Raw genomic sequence first — 19738 nt, forward strand, 5'->3', positions numbered from 1 at the left:
GAATCATGTCACTGAAGATGTTTTGATGAACAGATTTAAAAACAACAACAATAAAATGCACCCTCAAAGGTCATCTTACAATATAGAAGAGTTTGTTTGTTCATTCATACATCCATTCTTTCAATAAAACAGAGAAGGACCGAGCCATCCAATTTGACTCTGAAGTGTTGATTTGCTCAGCCAAAGGGGACCTATCAGAGTATATCCTTGGAAAATGTTAGGCGTGCCACTCATATAGATACCGAGGACCACTAAAAAGACTAATAAATGGGTCCCAGGAAAAAAAACAGAATTGAACTCTCCCAAGAAGCCAAGGTAACTAAACTGAGACTTTGGCCATATCATGGGAAGAGATGACTAGAAAGGACTGGAAGGAAGTAGGAAAAGGAGAAGGCCACATTCCAGATTGATAGATTCGATCAGGGAAGCAATAGTCTGCAAGATCTCAGCAGGATTGCTGAAGATACGGTGATTTGCAGATCTCTCATTCATAAGATTGCCATAAATCACACTCAGTTTGAAGATCATTAACAACAATTCATATCTGCATATTCTGTATGTGATAGTTACCACATTCTCTCCCTGTGCACCACCACCTAAAATTAAATTTCAGAACTTGTGTGTTCTGATTAGAGCTGGTCCAGGAGAAGCAAAGAACCCAAGCATTTTCTTACAATGCTGTGATATTTTGGTGTACTGTAGTCATTGACTCATTTCTGCTTGATATATAAGAATTAAAAAATTAATTATGGGTAATACACATATAGTTTGCTATTTTTCAATTTTATGTGATTTTGCTTCTATTCTGTCCAAGTGGACTGGATCCAAAGACAGACAGGACAGACAGGACAACATACAAAGGTATGAATACTCACTCCTTTATCTACCGGCACTTTCACATCCATTGCGAGGTAACCTGTTTCTCCATTGATCATTGCTGTCCGTAGCTGCCAAGGGAATATAATTTTACTATTAACGTCTTCAAGTGTCCTGAAACACTTAGCAGATTTAAGATACAAACAATTATGATTTCTTGATAGATGTGGTTAGAGTGAATGTTGGACAGTCTAAGATGGTAGTTGGCTGGATTGTGATACCTGTTGCCTTCCAGAGCTTTTCTCAAATTCATACACACTTCATATACATTCCCCATATGCATCTAGTCCATATGTCTCTTTTTCTGTCCCATACACAAATACACCCTCATGATGAAGAGGAATTATTAACCACCCAGTCTCAATATGCTGCATGTAAACTGCTCTCTCCAGCTTGCAAAGCAGTTGTCTGGCAGGCTAGTGGAGCACAATTTTCATGGTCAAGACACCAAGTGTATATGTCCATGTGTTCCATGTCTGCAATACTCCCTACAGACCTATTTGGCATCTGGAAAAAGTAATTTACACGGAGAGGTCTGCACTCTGGAAGAGTCACTTCCAAACAGCTTAATGCCTGAGAAAGATATGCTCCTTCAAGCCTGTGAAACATCTAAGCAGTAGCCTATTGGAGCATAACTTTTGAAAGAATTCAGTGATGGCAAAATTAGGATGTGGGAGAGAAGTCTGGGTGTCGACATAAATCACAATGAAAGTCTCAGTAGGAGGCATGTGGGCCATGTTCAAGGAAGGCTGAGTCTGCCTCCTCCTCTCCTGCTGAGTGAACTAAGTGCAAACTCCTTTTGCACTCTGAACTCAAGTTGAAGCAACTGGAGTAGACTGAAGATAAAGGAAAAAAGTGGGAGGAGGGGGAGGGGGAAACTGGGACATTTTTAAAACAGCTGAAAAAATGGGATACAAAAAATTAATTAACTGTTCTTACCAAAGTGGAACAGCTTGAGAATATGGCCCTATTCCCATTACACCTTTTGACAAAACTCTGCTACTCTACTTTAGACACTCACAGTTTCATCCACATCTTCCCATTCCACCTCAGAAAGGTCAACACTGTTGTAGTTTGGCTTGGGCTTCAGCTTCTTCCCTTCTTTATACTGAAGTTCAGAAAAGAAGCAGAAAAATCCATTAAACATAACCTTCTTCTTTAAAATACTGTACAAAGATGCTACTAATTTATCTTATCTAACTAGGCAATAAAAAGATAAAGGTTTCTCCTTGACATTAAGTCTAGTTATGTCCAACTCTGAGGGTGGTGCTCATCTCAATTTCTAAGCCAAAGAGTTGGCATTATCCGTAGATGCTTCTAAGGTGATGTGGCTTGCATGACTGCATGGAGCACCGTTACCTTCCTGCTAAAGTGGTACCTACTGATCTGCTCACATTTGCATGTTTTCAAACTGATTGGTTGGCAGAAGCTGGGGCTAACAGCTGGAGCTCACCCCACTCCATGGATTTGAATCACCAATCTTTTGACCAGCAAGTTCAGCAGCTCAGCAGTTTAATCCGCTGCATCACCAGGAGCTCCAGTGTAGGCAAATCTAACGTCAACTATTGTCTACTTAGCTGAGAGAAATGAGGAGCCTGAGTAATTTCCAAACACTATTATTTTTGGTTACAGATTTTTTTCAACTTTTGTGTTATTAATGTTCAAACTATGCTTGTTTTTACTACTGTAGACCTCATCCGTCCTAAACTGCAGAAAGGCAGCATAAGAAGAAATAACAATAAATATAAAGCATTCAAAATTGTCTTCACATTCCATAGAAGGGAGCATTTTGAGTAATTAAAAATGACAAAAACAAAATTATTTTCAGTGTTGGGTTGTTGCTCATCCCTACACAGAGCATTCAACAAACACCTTGCACAAGGACTGAGCTGCACGCCTTATATATTGCAGCCACTGAACTTTTAAAGGTTATGTGGAGGAACAACCGAATAGCTGTGCCGCACATAATATTACTGGCGATGGGAGATAAGAGCTTTTCTCTCAACCAATGCATGTCATTTTGTGAAGCTATTGTAATTTGTGAAAATCAATTATTCTCCCAGCACAACACTCAAGTTCAAAAAAGAAGGTCACCGTGGTACAGTGTCCCAGGATGTTATCTTGCTGCACTGGACCCAATACAAATTTTAGCACTCCAATCAAACTAGCAATTTCATCAGACTGGCACTTATTTATAATTTAATTCACTGACTCTGCATTTGTTATATCTCAACCTTTCATTAAAAAATCAACTCAAACATACAATTACCATTTGAAGAATTGTATTATCTCACATGAACCTGGCAGGGAAGCTCTTCTCTCTGTCCTTCTCTGTGACCCACTCTCACAAATACATCTGGTAGGAATAAAGGTCTTCCTGGTGCCTCCCCATAGCCTCTGGGATTCCCTTCCCAAAGAGGTTAGTCTGGCACTACTTTTGCTATCTTTCCACAGAGTAGTAACAACTTATTTTTGTTTCAGCAGCCATTGGAAGACTGTTCACGAGAAAAGGGCCTTGTATAATGTGCAATGTTTTCTATTTGCTGTTTACCCATCAATGGTTTATGTTTCAGCAAGTTTTGATTCTTTGATAGCACTAGCCAACACACATTTTGGTGCTTCAAATGTTAGACTTGTTTCTGGGTATATATGACCTGCTGATTCCAAAAGTGGCACCACTTTCACCCTATCAGCTCTAGTTTTTGAGATACAGAATGTATGTCACATACCAATCTTTATCTGCTTGCCCATAGAAAATCATGATCACCATATCTAAGAAACTAGAGCTGATGCAGTATATCAAATGCAATTTTCTTAATTAGCACCTCAAATAAGCCCAGGAACAGGCTTAAAAACCAAGACACCAATATATTTTTTGTTGAATGTATTGTCGAAGGCTTTCATGGCTTGAATCACTAGGCTGTTGTAGATTTTTCAGGCTGTATGGCCATGTTCTAGAAGCATTCTCTCCTGACGTTTCACCTGCATCTATGGCAGGCATCCTCAGAGGTTGTGAGGTTTTTTGTTGGACTTTGTAATTTAATAACGCTTTTAACTTTACTATATGGTAAATCTTTAAGTTGCTTTGTGTTCCGAACTAGGGGAATTGCATTAACATAAATAAAAATGTAAGTCACAAGAACATTAAAAAGAAATCTACATCTGGGTTGCTGTTGCGTTTTCCAGGCTGTTGAAAACTTTCAGCCACAAAAGCCTTCCAGCAATGAACACAATCGACAACACAAATCTAAATCTCATTCAGAACCAAACAACTGAAACACATCTTCAGGGTCTGACAGCTTCTATGTATATTTGTGCAGAGAAAAATGCACAAATTTGGCAAGACAATCAAATTAGTGAGACGAGCTCAGGAGCATAAGAGTATGTTCAACATTGCAACAGATTAATGCAAGTATGTAGACAGTATTACAGTGGTGAAGTCAATATACCTTAAAGTCAATGAGTCAGGCAGAGCAACCCTTAAATCATTTGGACAGCGAAGTGTGTGTTACAAAAGAGTGAAGTACCCCTCCAATAGCAAAGAGGAGCTTGATCAGTAGATAGTCCTCTCTTTATTTACACAGAAAACTGGGCGACTTGGAAGGCGCTGAACAGACTGAGCTCTGGCACCACAAGATGCAGAGCCAACTTTAAGAAATGGAGCTACAAAGTGGAATCCATGGCATGTGAGTGTGGAGAAGAGCAAACTACAGACCATCTGCTGCAATGCAACCTGAGCCCTGCCACATGCACAATGGAGGACCTTCTTATAGTAACACCAGATGCACTAAAAGTGGCCAGCTATTGGTCAAAGGACATTTAATCAACTACCAAGCTTGCAAACTTTGTGTTTTGTTTGTTTATTTGTTAAAAATGCAATACAGCTGTTTGGTTTGCTCCTGACATGATAAATAAATAAATAAATCGGTCTGTTTGTCTGCACTCCCAATGTATTTAATTATTGATCAGAAAAGATCAGAAACACACAAGTCCAGATGCCCAAACTTTCCATCCCAGGGATCCAATACTAAAGGTAATATGGTGGTTCCACTTCAAATATCACAATGCCAATATACAGAATTATTATGTTTACATTAATGTGGTGGAAGGATACCAGTGTATCCTATGAAAGAAAAAAAAGACCTTTCTGTGTTACTTACCAATGGTCGGAGGTCTGGATGAGACAGAATGTAGCCATTGTTGGTATTTAGAAAGGCATATCCATGGACTCCCAGCTTTAAATAAAACATAATGAATTAAGTATGTTTAAGTATGTTTATGTCCCTTACATAAGAGGAAAAATGACACAAAACAATTCCTCAAAAATATATTTACAAAAAAAAAGAAAGAAGAAAGTAAGAGGAACTTTTTTGGTGGAAGCAACGAAAGCATTTTTTTTTTTAGGAGACACAAAACCTGATGAGGAGATGGAAGTCAACCCATTTTTATTTTTATTTTTTATTTTCATTTTGTTTTCATTTTTCACTCCCCCCTTTTATTTTTTGAACTTGGGGGTGGGGGTGGGTTGTGGTGCACTTTTTTCCCCTCCTCTCTCTTTATTCACTTATTTCCTACTGTTCTATCTTTTAAATATTCGTCCTCTTTTGCTGTAATTCATATTTCAATTAAAAACTACTTAAAAATATATTTACAAGTGTTTATGACATCATCTCTTTCTACAAAACTCAGACACCAGCAATAGATTTCAGTTAGATTTTCATACCAATAAGCAGAATATTACAGTTCTGACATTTCTGAAATCAACGTATCTATAAAGCTTTTAAGAAATCAGTGAATGTGACTGGGCATTATCAATGTTTACAATAACTTTGCATCAAAATACTTGCAGATGTAAAATTACACTGTACTCTTTGTATCCTTGTAGTATGTTCATTCTATTTCAGGAGGCAAGGGCAATTTACACTCAGAAGTTTAGCACAGGAATAATGTATGGTGTCTAAACAGAATCAGGAGTATATGGCCAGTATTTCCTGTATTTATCCTTGTTCTTTCCAGTTCATGGAAGCAGTGAAATTGAATTAGGAACTTTCTGCTTTGTAATTTAATTTCTTAGCCACTATGGTGCACTTTGCAGATGTAACTACTGTAGGGGCATAAGGATCAGAGCCATAGGGGCTGCTGCCATGGAGCAAGTAAGGCACCTGAGAATTAAACTATTAGGAGCAAACAGCATTTGTCTGCATTTCTTTCCACTGCTACACAATAATGAAAAAGTGCAGAGCATCAACAGGATTCCAGTCCCTAAATACAAATCCCACAAGGCAGGTTGGTCACAGGTGAAATATTAACGCACATCACCATTCAAGCACTTCAGCTGAATTAATCTATTTATAACATTGTAAAGCAGCACAAACAAACTACAGCCAGCCCTTTGTATCAATGGATTCCACTATTAATGATGTGAAAACATTATCCCCACAAAAAAAAGCAAAAAGCAAACTTCAATTTTGCCATTTATACAAGGCACCATTTTATTATGCAATTGTATATAATGGGAATTGAGCATTCATTGATTTTTTTGTAATGCAAGATGGAAGCAAACCCCCGTGGATACTACAGGTCCACTGTAGTCAAACTCTAGACAGTCAGGAAGGTTTTAGAAACTGACATTAGGTCAAACAGTGTATTACTGGAGCCCATCAATGCCACATTGGGGATTGCTAGCTGGAACTAAAGTAATGAAACCCTTGGGGAAAAAAGAGCAACAAAAATCTGTTGCAGTCAATGGAAGCTTATGTAAACAAACCTGGTTAATTTGCTAATTTCCAGCCAAAACTTGCTTCAGTTTTGGCTGGAAGCCTAATGCTGGCCTGAAGTAGGGACCACATCTTGTAGCTATGTACTGTACGGGCAGAAGAAGAACCCTGCAAGATGTTTTTGTCATGATAATGTAGCTTTCTGTGTAGGTTATTGAATATCACAGTAATAGTTGGATGGTATTATATTGGTTCTTACCTTGTATCGTGGAGCAAGTTTCAGGAGTTCTCTCAGAGGAACATCTGAGCCTACCACACCCAGGAGAATGCCATGAGATCTCTGAAAAATAATAGAAAAGTGAGAACAAATAACATAGACCCCATCCTCCATAAGCTAAAGCCACCATTATTGTTTCAACCATCATCTGAGTCTAACAGAGTAGTTGTTTACAGACAAAGAAGGGCACACTGGATTTACCAGTAAACTCACAACACTATAATGTTGGAGATAAGCAATATCTGCAGTGAGTCTTATCATTAGTGCAAATTGCATGCAGATGTGTCCATTTTGATTTTTAAGTGCTGATTTTTAAATGTTTGTCCACCTCACCAGCTAGACCTATTTTCGAAGAAGGCTCTGCTCTCGGTCCCACCTCCTCTCAGGTACGGTTGGTGGGGATGAGAGACAGGGCCACCTCTGTGATGGCCCCTCTGCTTTGAAATTCCCTCCCCAGTGAAATTAGATCAGTCCCCTCCTCTCTGGCCTTCAGAAAGAAAGCAAAGACATGGCTGTGGGACCAAGCCTTTGGTTAGTGAACAGTGAAAGAAATGAATAGGGAATAGGGAAAATGTGCAATTGACAAATGGAATGGCTTTGGATAATGATTCTGGATTATGTTATTTTAATGTTTATACTAATATGCTTTAATCCTATGTTTTAATATCTAAATGTTGCCTATGCTTTATGGTTTTATATGTTTTTAATAGTTTTAATTTATAGTTACATGTTATTGTTTGATTCTTTTGTTCTGGCTTTTCACATGTATGTTTGGCATTGAATTTTGCCATGCTTATGTTGGAAACTGCTTTGAGTCCCCCCAGGGGTGAGAAAGGCAGTGTATGAATTAAATAATAAATAAATAATAGAGATAGCTTTACTACTACATTCTGAATTCAAATCTGTGGAGCGGCATGAGTTCCCGCTGTTAGCCTCAGCTTCTGCCCGCCTAGCAGTTTGAAAACTTGCAAATGTGAGTAGATCAATAGGTACTGCTCCAGTGGGAAGGCAACGGCGCTCCATGTGGTCATACTGGCCACACGACTTTGGACGTGTCTACAGACAACACCGGCTCTTCGGCTTAGAAATGGAGATGAGCACCAACCCTGAGTCATACACGACTGGACTTAATGTCAGGTGAAAACCTTTACCTTTACTTATTCTGAACATTTAAACGGTAATTTACTATATTCTCTTAAATATCCAGAATGTTGTCCATACCTACAAATGCTGGTTTGGAAAGCATTGTGAATATTTAAATAGGACACTATACCAAAAGTTGCTTCCCACATTTTATGAGTAATTTTTATATTTTTATACCTATGAGATGATAAACTGTATAGTAAGACTCAGCAGAGACAGAACCTTAAAAGGCTGGTAGTCAAAGAGATAGCAGAAGTAATATGTTTTTGCATAAAAAGACATCAAAATTCATTAATACATTTGGGAAGAAAAATTCTTACATAAGCTTTGGTACATTCAGTCTACTTCACCAGAGGAAGGATGCATCTGATGAAGTGGACTGAGTCCACAAAAGCTTATCCAACTCAAAGGTGCTAATGAAGTTCTCTATGATACTATATCTGTCATATACATGTGTGTGTGTGTGTCATATATATCTATCTATATCTGTGGCTGGATGGCTCTTTGTCAGGAGGGCTTTGATTATGTTTTCTTGCCCTGGTAAAGGGGTTTGGACTGGGTGGCCTTAAGGCAGCATTTCTCAACCTGGGGGTCGGGACCCCTGGGGAGGGACGTGAGGGGGTGTCAGAAGGGTCACCAAAGACCACCACAAAACACAGTATTTTCTGTTGGTCATGGGTGTTCTGTGTGGGAGGTTTGGCCTAATTCTATTGTTGATTGGGTTCAGAATGCTCTTTGATTGTCGGTGAACTATAAATCCCAGTAACTACAATTCCCAACTGTCATGGTCTCTCCCCCCCCCCCCTCCACTCCATCTGTGTTCACAATTGGGCATATGGAATATTGGTGCCAAGTTTGGTCCAGATCCATCATTATTTGAGTCCACAGTGCTCTTTCTAGATGTTGATAAACTACAATTCCCAAACTCAAGGTCAACGTTCACCAAACCCTTCCAGAATTTTCCATTGGTTGTGTGAGTCCTATGTGCCAAGTTTGGTTCAGTTCTATCGTTGGTGGAGTTCAGAATGCTCTTTGATTATAGGTGAACTATAAATCCCAGCAACTACAACTCCCAAATGACAATATCAACTTTTGAGTGATGGTCACTCCTTGGATTAGTAGGTGTATTGTGTCCAAATTTGGTGTCAATTCGTCCAGTGATTTTTGAGTTCTGTTAATCCCACAAACGAACATTACATTTTTATTTATATAGATGGTATCCATAATCAGCAGCACTGAGACGCAGCAACACAACAAGTTAAGATGGAGTATTTAAGAAATGAAGTTGTGCCTAAGAGGATCATTAACACTTACCTAGCCTGTATATATGTATCTTTATATCTTCTCTTATTCTAAATGGAGTTAAAAGTTGCCTGAAAGCATCATGCTTACCGTTTCATTCTTCTTGCTAAAGACTGGCATAGCCACCGTTGTCATGAGCAAGAGGCTTTGAGCTTGAGATGCAAAGAGCTATCCAGTTTGGAGGAGGGGGGGGGGGGGGGAGAGAAAATAAAAGGGAGTAGTGCGTTAGTCAGTGGAACAGTCGTAATAACATGAAGGATGCCAATCACTGAAAAGCATAATTGAAAAGCACACTTCAAAAAAAGAAAAAAAGATGCTAAGGGTATGGTTGGTTTGTTAAAGGAAAAAAGGCATTTGTGAGAAATATTCAAGACAATATTCAAATATATATATACACACACACACACATAACCACACATATATGCATGTTCAGGTTAACATAGCATAGTCAGAGGCACAGATGCATCGTTCAAGTATGTAGAATTAATAATATATTCCAAGCATACTTACAAACACAAAGCCAAACAAGTAAAAGAGAAGGCAGAGAACAAATGACAATACAAAAAGACATGGTGGACTACAAATGGCAATATTCAAGCAATACAAACCCTCTACAAGAAAAAGCGGCAGCCACAACATTAGAAAAGTGGACTAAATCCAATTGTTGGTCCCAAGAGGAGATCCACTGGATCAGTGAGACTTGTTAAATAAATGTGTTGTGTGGAAAGACAAGGTATATATAAATCTGATGAAAATATTGATTCATTTGATCTAATTGTTTGCTGGACAAACAATTGGATTTAAGCAAGGATGCAAATTATGTAGCCCTTCATGTTGATGGATTGCAAGTTCCAGCAACCCTGGTTGGCATAACCAATTATGAGGACAGCTGTGAGTTAAGTCCGACAAGATCTGGTGATGAAAGGATAACATTGGACTACACAGGGAAATTGCAGCTGGATAAACAGAAGACTGAAACATGTAATGGAAGGTCTGTGTGGGGAAAAAATGAACACAAATATCACAACAAATATACTCTCAGAGGAGATGCAACTTACTTAGGAAAACATATTCATGGATGGCAGTGGGTGGTGAATCCATTCTGGGACTTATTCTATACTTTAAAGGAGCCAGGCAAAATATGGATCCCAGCCACAAAGTAGAATAAGTCCTTTAAAGTTTGGACAAAACCCAGAACAGAGTCACCATCCTACTGATATGGATCTCACAAGCTACTTTTAAGGTTTCCTTCAGCAAAATCAAGAGCAAATTGAAGGAAGTCTTATCAGCAACGTATATAATATAGTTCAATTTATATTGGTTGAGTACATATTACTGAAATACTGCAGCACAAATGAGCATAGTCTAAAATATATTATGTTATTATGCTCCAATACATAGTGCCTATTACCTGCACAAACGCATGTGTGCACTTCGAGATAAATAATTATGCTGTAATATTAAGAGGTCCCTCTCATGCATTTCCTTAATTAATTCTATTACTATTGTAGTGTCTACAGAGACACTTTTGTAAGTCTTCAAAGCACATTATCTCTTTAATCCTTGCGAATACATTCAAGTAGAGCACTATCATTAGATATAGAAGGTCAAAGCGATAGTAAATAGCAACACAGTCTTATACATACTAAAAAACATACTGAGTTTAACTGGGCTTACTCCAAAGTAACTGGGCTTATAAATGCACCCTAGGACAATACAATGAGTTCCAAGCTGAGTAGACATTTGAACAGACACATGTTTACTACCACACCACAGTACAACTTTTCAGATACATCCAGAACTAAATGCTTCCTTCCAATGCTGTACAGCTCTATCAGTGCTGCACTGCCTTTTGTTTCTCCACTTTGGATGTATGATTAGGCTACATCTAGGTAAACTAGTACAGAACACAGACTGACACAAGATAAATAAACAGATGCTGTCCACAGAACACAGAGCAAGTTGTTACCTCCTCGGATTGTGGCAGCTAGTGAGAGATGTGGGTGACAAATGAATGGACACATTAATGAATAGACAACTAGATGAATGGATGAATGGCAAGCTAATGAAACATGCAGCAGCCAACAAGACAAATGCAAGCAAGAAACATAATAGGAAGAGACTGATTACTAATGAGCAAAACCATTGCACGCAGATTCCAAACAGCCCAGAGCCAAGACGAATAGCAGGTTGCATATCTGATAATCTCAGGTACACAAAGGATGGCAAAACAGAAAATTTCATCTCTGCTTTCTAGATAAGGAAATAGCTACACAGATTTCAAGGTCAAATTCAGGTCTAATGAGAGGGGCTCTTTGGTGGAGCCCTTCCCTAATTGTGGGCTTATGTGACAACTGTGACAAGGGACACATTAAAAATACCCCAACCAGGTCCAGAAAAATGCCTCTAGCTGCCATTTAACTCTTTACTACTTTGCTGCAACCTGAGCCATAACTCATTGGAAACTGATGTTTCATTCAGATGAAATCCCTCTCTGGTTTGGGAGGAGTGACTTTTGTCAGAGACACAAACTTCCTCCTCACCTGCCTTGATTCTGGTTATTATCAGTACACCCCAGCAGCGATTTGCATTTTAAATATCAAACACATGAATATATGACTTAATTATAGTCCAAAGACCAGCCTCTGTGTCTGTGTGTCAGTCACTTTATGACAGCCACATATATCCATAGTTACAGAATAAATAATATTAAAATTATCAGGTACAAATTACATGTCTGGGAAAATTCCAAGGTATGTTTATGCTGGGTTGCTGTGAGTTTTCCAGGCTGTGTATGAGGGGGTGCTGATAAGTCTTTGGTTTTACCCAGAAAGAAATGAGATAGGAAGATGAAACTTTACATGTATTCCACATTCTCTCCACTGATATCAACACACTTCTTACATTGGTATTCCAAGTTCTGTAAGCCTTGCAAAAAGAAGGATTTCAGTTGTGCCTCAAACCACTCATCCGTCGCAGCCATGGCATCAGAAATAGTGTGAAATTTGGTACTCTTGAGGTGTTTCTTCAGGTTTGGAAACAAATGATAGTTGGAGGGAGCTGGTGAATAAAGTGGGTGGTCAACCAAATGAAAGCCTAGCTCCACTAGTTTTGCCATGGTCACTTGTGCAGTGTGAGCGGAGGCGTTGTCTTGCAGGAACAAGATTCCTTTGGACAGCTTGCAGTGCCTTTTGACCTTCAGAACTGCCTTCAATTGCTCCAAAAGCTTAGTGTAATACCTTGCATTGATGGTGGAACCATTTTGAAGGTAGTCCACTAGCAGCACACCCTCCTTATCCCAGAACACAGACGCCATCACCTTAGTGGCTGATTTTCGCACCCTGAACTTCTTTGGACGAGGAGAACCACTGTGCCTCCACTCTTTTGACTGCTCCTTGTTTCGGGGTTATACAAATAAACCCAGATCTCATCCATAGTGACCAGTCAATTCAGGAAGTTCTTATCAGTCCGGAAACGCTGACAAATGGACCGGGAAGTTTTCACTCGCATGCTTTTCTCATCTGTTGTCAAACATTTGGGGACCCACTTTGCAGAGAGCTTTTTCATGTTCAAATGTTCATAGATAATGACGCAAACATGTTCACGAGAAATCCCCACAATGTCTTCTATTTCTTTAGCTGAAATTCGCCAATTCTCCAGTATGAGGTTGTGCACAGCATCGATGATCTCCAGAAAAACAACCACTCTCAGTTGTCCAGGACGTTCCTCATCATTGGTGCTGAAGTGGCCCATTTTAAATTTGGCAACCCAGTTCTTAACTGTAAAATATGAAGGGCATTTATCTCCCAATGTCTGCGACATATCACCATGAATATCCCTTCTTTCCTTGCAGAAACAAGAATTTTATCACTCCTCTGCTCTCATTTGCTGTGAATATTGCCTTAGACTCCGTCATTTTGTTTTCCCACGTGCCTTGATCACTGTTGCCATAAGCTTCAACCACAAAATTTTGCAAACACATATGAGACACATAAGGCTTTCATGTGATGTAACATTCATTACCATAGAAACAAAAAAAAAAAAAAAGAACGCAAAGCCAAAGACTTATCAGCAGCCCCTTGTACTGTGACAGAAACGTAAGTGTAAGGAACATATTAGAGCCTACTGGTATTGGTAAAATTACTAAGACATTTTAATAAGTTGATACCTAATAGAAGTTGTTAAAACACAAATGAAATTTCAATTATGGAAACTAAAAGAAGAGATTAGAATAGAAATGATCAATTTTCCCTAGAAAATCTGCTAAAATTGGGATAATATATAAAGACTAGATGTCCATGAATTCACAGACAAGAGAGAAATTATGTGGTTGTTTCAGTTACGCATGATGGGCAGGGACAGACACACTGAGTGCAAGAGATATATCCCTTATAAAAGGACTAATGGCTAAACACTGAAATGAGCCAAGGTGAAGGCTCTGTGCTACTGAGGAATTTATAGGGCATAAAATAGAGGCTTGGACAAAAGCTACCCAACTGCCAAGTAGCTAAAAATCCATATCCTATCTTCCAAAAGGACTACATTCCTGATACCATCTTTGGCTATCTCTTTGGCTCACAAAACTTCCATATGTAGCAGAACTGAAGGGTAAACCTCACATTGGCATTGCTTCTCAATAACTCTCTTCCAGCTGGAAGAAAAACAATATCCAATAAGATCAAATGAGTTTTTCTTTTTGCCAGGGATGGCCATAATCCACCAAAGAACTTTCTCTCACTTTAAAATATTTTTACCTTAATTCAGAATTTAGTTTAAGATGAAACCTCACTTCCACATATTTCACCTGAGGTTAAACTTAAGCAGGAGCACTAATTTGTGTCACAGTAGTCGCACTACCAGAGAGACAAGCCACTGCTTAGTTTTAGAAGTAGCTTGTCTCTTTAGTGGAAGAAACAAATGCCATAAAACTAGGAGTATACAGCTGTTTGTAGTTTTTTTCCCCTGAGACAAACCTTTCCTTTCAATCCTAGCCATGATCATTAAGGACAATACATGGCACCTCAATGCATGTCACCTCTCCCTGTATAACAGATAACGGAGTGCCTTCCAGCAGCTGCAATGGTCTGGAGAGTCAATGACCCATTTCCTGAGATAAAACTAATCTCTCTTCCTGTAGGTAATCCCCTGTAAGTGTTTCTATATAGTTCACAGGAGACAGGGATGTTACTTAAATCAAGCTATGCCAGGTGATTAGATCTGAGTTCCTCTATCACGGTGGAATTTGAAGGATATAAATCAGAACTGAAGAGTGACAAATGTTTCTGTCAAGGATATTTTAGCTGTGGATTCTTTCACATAGCAGAGGTTGTACTAGATGCCCTTGGAATACTTCCCAATCTCTATGAATCTATAATACTTTTTTGGAATGCAATATTGTTTGCTTATTTCAGAAAACATTATGTGGTGACTCTCTCTTTCATATGTCTTAATATCTGCCAGTTGGAAAGTTATTTCAAAAAATACTTACTGCACTGTCCATGTATGCTTCAGTCCATATGATGTCATGATCATGGTTGATAACCATCGGTCGACTGAGTACATGTAAGTACTCCATTACATTCTCCTGGACATCAGCCAAAGTGGATATCTGTGTGTAATAGCCTTAAACAAAGAAATATTATATTATTGTTATTATCATCATCACCATCATCATCATTACCATCATGCTTCCCCCCACCCCAAATGGGATTCTAAGGGACCCAAAATCGGGACGCAGGTAGCTTGCCCAAACTTGCTCACACACACACACACACAGACACACACACACACACACAATATAGTTAATTTCTGTTAATTGCATATCTGGAAATATGGCAACATTATAAGTACATGCAACCATTTAGCTAGCACACACCCCTAGATGTTTCCATATATTCTGGCAAGTGTGATTTCAGCTAATTTGGGTATCCATCAGAGTAGAATCTCAGCATCTCAGCCAATTTGTGAGGACAATTCCCATTTTTATGCAGTTTCAAGAGTTAGAGTGAAAACTTGGCTGAGAATCTATTCCCTTTCTAGTCCCTTCTTCAAAACATTTCCAGGCTCAAATTATGCTTGGATGCAAAGGTCAGTCCAAAAACCGATGACTATTGTTTGTTTACAATGAATGACTCACAGAAAAATATGAAGGCAAAGAAATGTACTTTACCTTTGTTATTACAAGCTATCCATTTGACATTTTGCGCAAAGCTGACTTCCCTCCCAATAAGATATGTAAAAACTCGAACCTGTGTTTCAAGAGTACAGATATTAGCATTAGACATTAAAAACACTAAACATAGGCATATTGTGGCTTTCCACCATAATCCTTTCTTTGATTAACCTCAGTCAATCTCCAAGAATTGTTGTGAGAAATAAAACAAAGGCATGTAATCCAGTTGTTATGATATAAATTTGATAAATAAATATTTCACCTTGAAGCAAAACAATGCTATTCCTTGGATGGACTAAATCCTATGTCATATTAACCCGGGAATGTTTGTTTTGACCTAGTAATTTCATGTTTTATCTAGATTTTCATTGTCAAATGGCACACCTAATACATTTTTTCAAGATGTTATGGGATCATCTCATTCCCTGGGAGGTTTTTGGTCTCCTTCTCATCAACTAATCAGGTAAAAAACATAAACCAAACTGCTCTGCTTATAGAAATCCCTTTCTTCCTTGTTCAAAGAATTATCTCCCCAATCATATGCACATCACTTTTGGGTAGATTGTGCAATGTTTTGCAAAATTGTCATACTCCACAAGATGGTCACCAAGACTTGCCCAAACCGAAATCTGTCCCAGATGGGAACACTTACTACACAGTCCATGTGATCTAAGTGGGAATCAAAATGTCTTCCGACCAAGAGGAGCTCCAACCATTTTAAGTATCTCCTAGCATACCATCTTCAGCAATTTCCATTTAGTTTTCATGTAGTATCTAAATTAAACACTTTAAAAATAAAGCTGATGTACACAGGATGTATCCTTTTAAGATACACAACAGGTAGGGTTCTCATTCTGTTGTAGGTATGAGACATCTAGATCAATGTAAATGACTCATTCTCTGCCTAGCTCTTATCATGTTCAAGCCATCCCACATACACCCTTTTAACTGGTCATTTCATGCCCTCCAATGGAAAAACACTATGCCAGAAAGTATTAATACCCAAGAAGCATTTGATAAGATTAATTATCTGAATTAGGCACAAGACAGTAGCTGGTACCCTAAATATCCCATCATGTGAACTCAGTGATTCATGATATTTGAGAATTTTGGCCCACAAAGCAAATTCTTGGATCATAGCAAAGCTAGAAATAGGTTCACTTCTATTCTTTCCCTTTCAAATGGCTGAAATTTGCATTTCAATCCCCTTTCCCTTTAATCTTTCCTTCCTTCTTCCCACACATGCTAATAAGATTTACCCACAACTCTGTGGATTTACTTTTCTGCACTATCTCTACCTAATTAGACCTCTCACATGTCTAGTCCTGTCTATCTTATACACGTCTGTCTTGTACACCTTGAATTCTCCCATTTCTCAGTTTGGAGACAGCCTCTTCTACTCCCTTCCAAAACATTCTCAATTCATCTGTCCATTGCCAAATTCCTGCACAGACCTAACAAAATAGATAATGGTCTCATGCATATGCATGCCTGTCCATTTTCTACATGCTTCTTATGTTTATAAGACACTACATTATATTATTCTGATTCCATCTACTGCTTGTTTTCCCATATGGACATGCCAAATCCTGCTTCTCCATACTGGCTAAAGATCCAAATCTGTGTTATGAAGATCATGTGTATATGTATACATGAAGATGCAAATAAAGCTCATGCTGTCACATATAGGTAGGAAGATATACCTCCCATTTATTAGCCTGAGTTTGCGTCATACAGGGTTTACAGATCAAACCTTTTGAATTGCATCTATAAACAGCTCTACAGCCAGTGAAGTTGTTATAATAAGATCTTTCTTTCTTTCTTTCTTTCTTTCTTTCTTTCTTTCTTTCTTTCTTTCTTGTCCCTAGAGTACACTTCCCCCACTTGTATGAAGGCCCGCTTTTACAGCCTCATTTCTTTATGAGCTCTCCCTCGCAAATAACCTACTCCTCTTTTATCTCACCTTGAGTTTTAACATTTCATCGTGCACATGCGGCCCACTCATTGTCATTGTGATTGTGGATATTGTATATTGACCATTTTATTTATGTTTTATCTATTTTACTGTATTGTTGCTTATGTTTTTGTTTTTATTTTATTGTAATTTGCTGTTTGGGCTTGGCCTCATGTCCCCATTGGGGGAGATGGTGGTGGGGTATAAATAAAGTTTATTATTATTATTATTATTATTCTTTCTTTCTTTCTTTCTTTCTTTCTTAACCTGCCTTTCTCTCACTGCAGGATGCAGGGTGGCTCATAACATTAAAAAAGTGGTTCCCAGCCTTTTTTTTGACCAGGGACCGCTTTGACAAGGGACCACTCTCCAACATTAGTTCCAAAAGGGTTACAAATTAGTTTTTGGTCAACTTTAGATTAGATTTGGTTATCTGGGGTGCTGATTCAGAAAACAGTTTCTGATACAGAACATATGCCATCCATTAGTTGCCATCTGCACACCCACAGAAAACCATATTTAATAATCTAGAGCTGATGTGGTAATAGTAATCTTTTGTTGGTAGTCAGCCTCTCCCCTCCCAACATCCCCGTTGTCTCAGCACGATAAGAGGGTTGCTGCATGATTTTGAGGCATCGGTGTAGTAATGGTGAGGCTACCGACCATATTTAAGTTCTTGCGGACCACTGATGGTCCACAGACCACAGGCTGGGAACCACTGTATTAAAGTAACATATAGCTTAAAACCAGTCACTTATAACACAGAGTAATTTTATAAATCAATTAATCAAGAATTCCTATTTGCTGTTGAGAAGATTTAAGTGTTAAAACCTTTTTCTTATGCCATATAAATCGAATGCTTGCTGAAATGCATTAGCAAGACTAATCTCACATTGAATCTAAAGCAATATTTAGTTGGGAACATAAACATCTCAAATGCTACTCCACACTTTCCTTCCTCGTTTTGCAGACATGATTCAGATCATCAAAGCAGCCCTTCTTCCATTTGTCACTCTGCAAACTAACCTTTCGATCTGGCCAGTTAAATTTTTCAAAGACATATTCATAGTCTTCCATAGCGCCATCTGTGATCAGCATGATAGCTTGGTTACAAAGGCCTCCTTGACCAGCATTTCTGAACTACAAACAGAAAGGAACTACAGTGAGAAATACTTACACTGTTTGGCATTTATCTGACTGCTACAGAAGAGGATTAAATTAGTTCACTTGGAAAGGTACTTGGAAAGGTTATTAAGAGTGTTTGCTAGATTATACAGTTATTTAAAAACCCTTAATTAAGACCTAGGGAAAACTCCCATCTATCTCAATGAGAATGCTGCTGTGAAACAGGGCCTTGCTAAAAACCTCATGATTCAGAATGCATTATTACCCAAGGATCCAGACTGATGATTGATTTCTGAAAGGCCTTCTGAGAAACTAAGGCATTTGTAGTGAAAATTCTCTTTAATCCAAGATATGTTGGGGCTTACTGTGATTACTTACTGTGGGGAGTAAGGAAGAACTTTGCACATTTCTAGAGGCGCGTGTTTAGTGATTATTTCAAATGAGCTGTGGGATGGAAAATCTATCCTGGGACTCAGCCCAGGCTCAACCTAAGCCCTGTTCCAGGGAATCTTATTTGCTTGGCAAAGCATACGTGCCTTTTTTTTCAAAGTTGCTCTTCTAATGCAGGCACGTCAACCAAAATCCATTATTTTGTGAATGCAAAAATTAAAGCACCCTCTCAAATAGAATACATATTGCTAATGTGAATTTCTGCAAGACTGATGTCTATTAAATCAGGGCTTCTTTAACTTTTTTCACTTGTGACCACTTTCTGCCCAAGATGGCCATCTGTCAGGGGTGATTTGAATGCAATATTCCTGCTTCTTGGCAGGGGTTGGACTGGATGGCCCATGAGGTGTCTTCCAACGCTATGATTCTATGATTCTAAGATATTTATACAGAAACCTGTGTTTACAGGTATATATAATGTATATACAAATCAACTATTTCCTGATAATAAATTAGCATTTGCAAAGCTTGCTAAACGGAATGATTTTCCTTTTTGTGGAGTACAGATGAAGCATTTTCAGCAGAGTCCACTATAAACACTGTATGCTGTTGATAATAGATTTGTGTAAATGAGTCGCATACAGAAATCTTTTACTGTGGCCAAATATTTTGTGGCCCCAACATTGAGCCAAGAGGACCCATTTGGGGTCAGGATCCATAGTTTAAGAAGCAGTGTACTAAATGTCTTCAGTAAAGGATTAATGCCTTGTTGTGGCACTGGA

At 38.6% G+C, this 19738-nt stretch overlaps 1 protein-coding gene across 2 annotated transcripts in view; it reads right to left on the minus strand.

Moving 5' to 3' along the window:
• Positions 1-19738, minus strand: part of CACNA2D4 (calcium voltage-gated channel auxiliary subunit alpha2delta 4) — a 215143-nt gene that overhangs the window by 156071 nt on the left and 39334 nt on the right. Inside the window, exons 7-15 of one of the 2 annotated variants that reach the window (XM_067469272.1) lie at positions 18468-18581; positions 15485-15563; positions 14804-14937; positions 11285-11302; positions 9406-9483; positions 6853-6933; positions 5037-5111; positions 1898-1984; positions 876-947 (exon numbers count right to left, since the gene is read on the minus strand). In XM_067469272.1, the coding sequence (XP_067325373.1) occupies positions 876-947; positions 1898-1984; positions 5037-5111; positions 6853-6933; positions 9406-9483; positions 11285-11302; positions 14804-14937; positions 15485-15563; positions 18468-18581 (738 nt within the window). The remainder of the gene's footprint in view (positions 1-875; positions 948-1897; positions 1985-5036; positions 5112-6852; positions 6934-9405; positions 9484-11284; positions 11303-14803; positions 14938-15484; positions 15564-18467; positions 18582-19738) is intronic. The other variant, XM_067469273.1, reaches the window with a different exon arrangement.

Source organism: Anolis sagrei, chromosome 5 (assembly GCF_037176765.1).
Source record: "Anolis sagrei isolate rAnoSag1 chromosome 5, rAnoSag1.mat, whole genome shotgun sequence".
Taxonomy (NCBI): Eukaryota; Metazoa; Chordata; class Lepidosauria; order Squamata; family Dactyloidae; genus Anolis; species Anolis sagrei.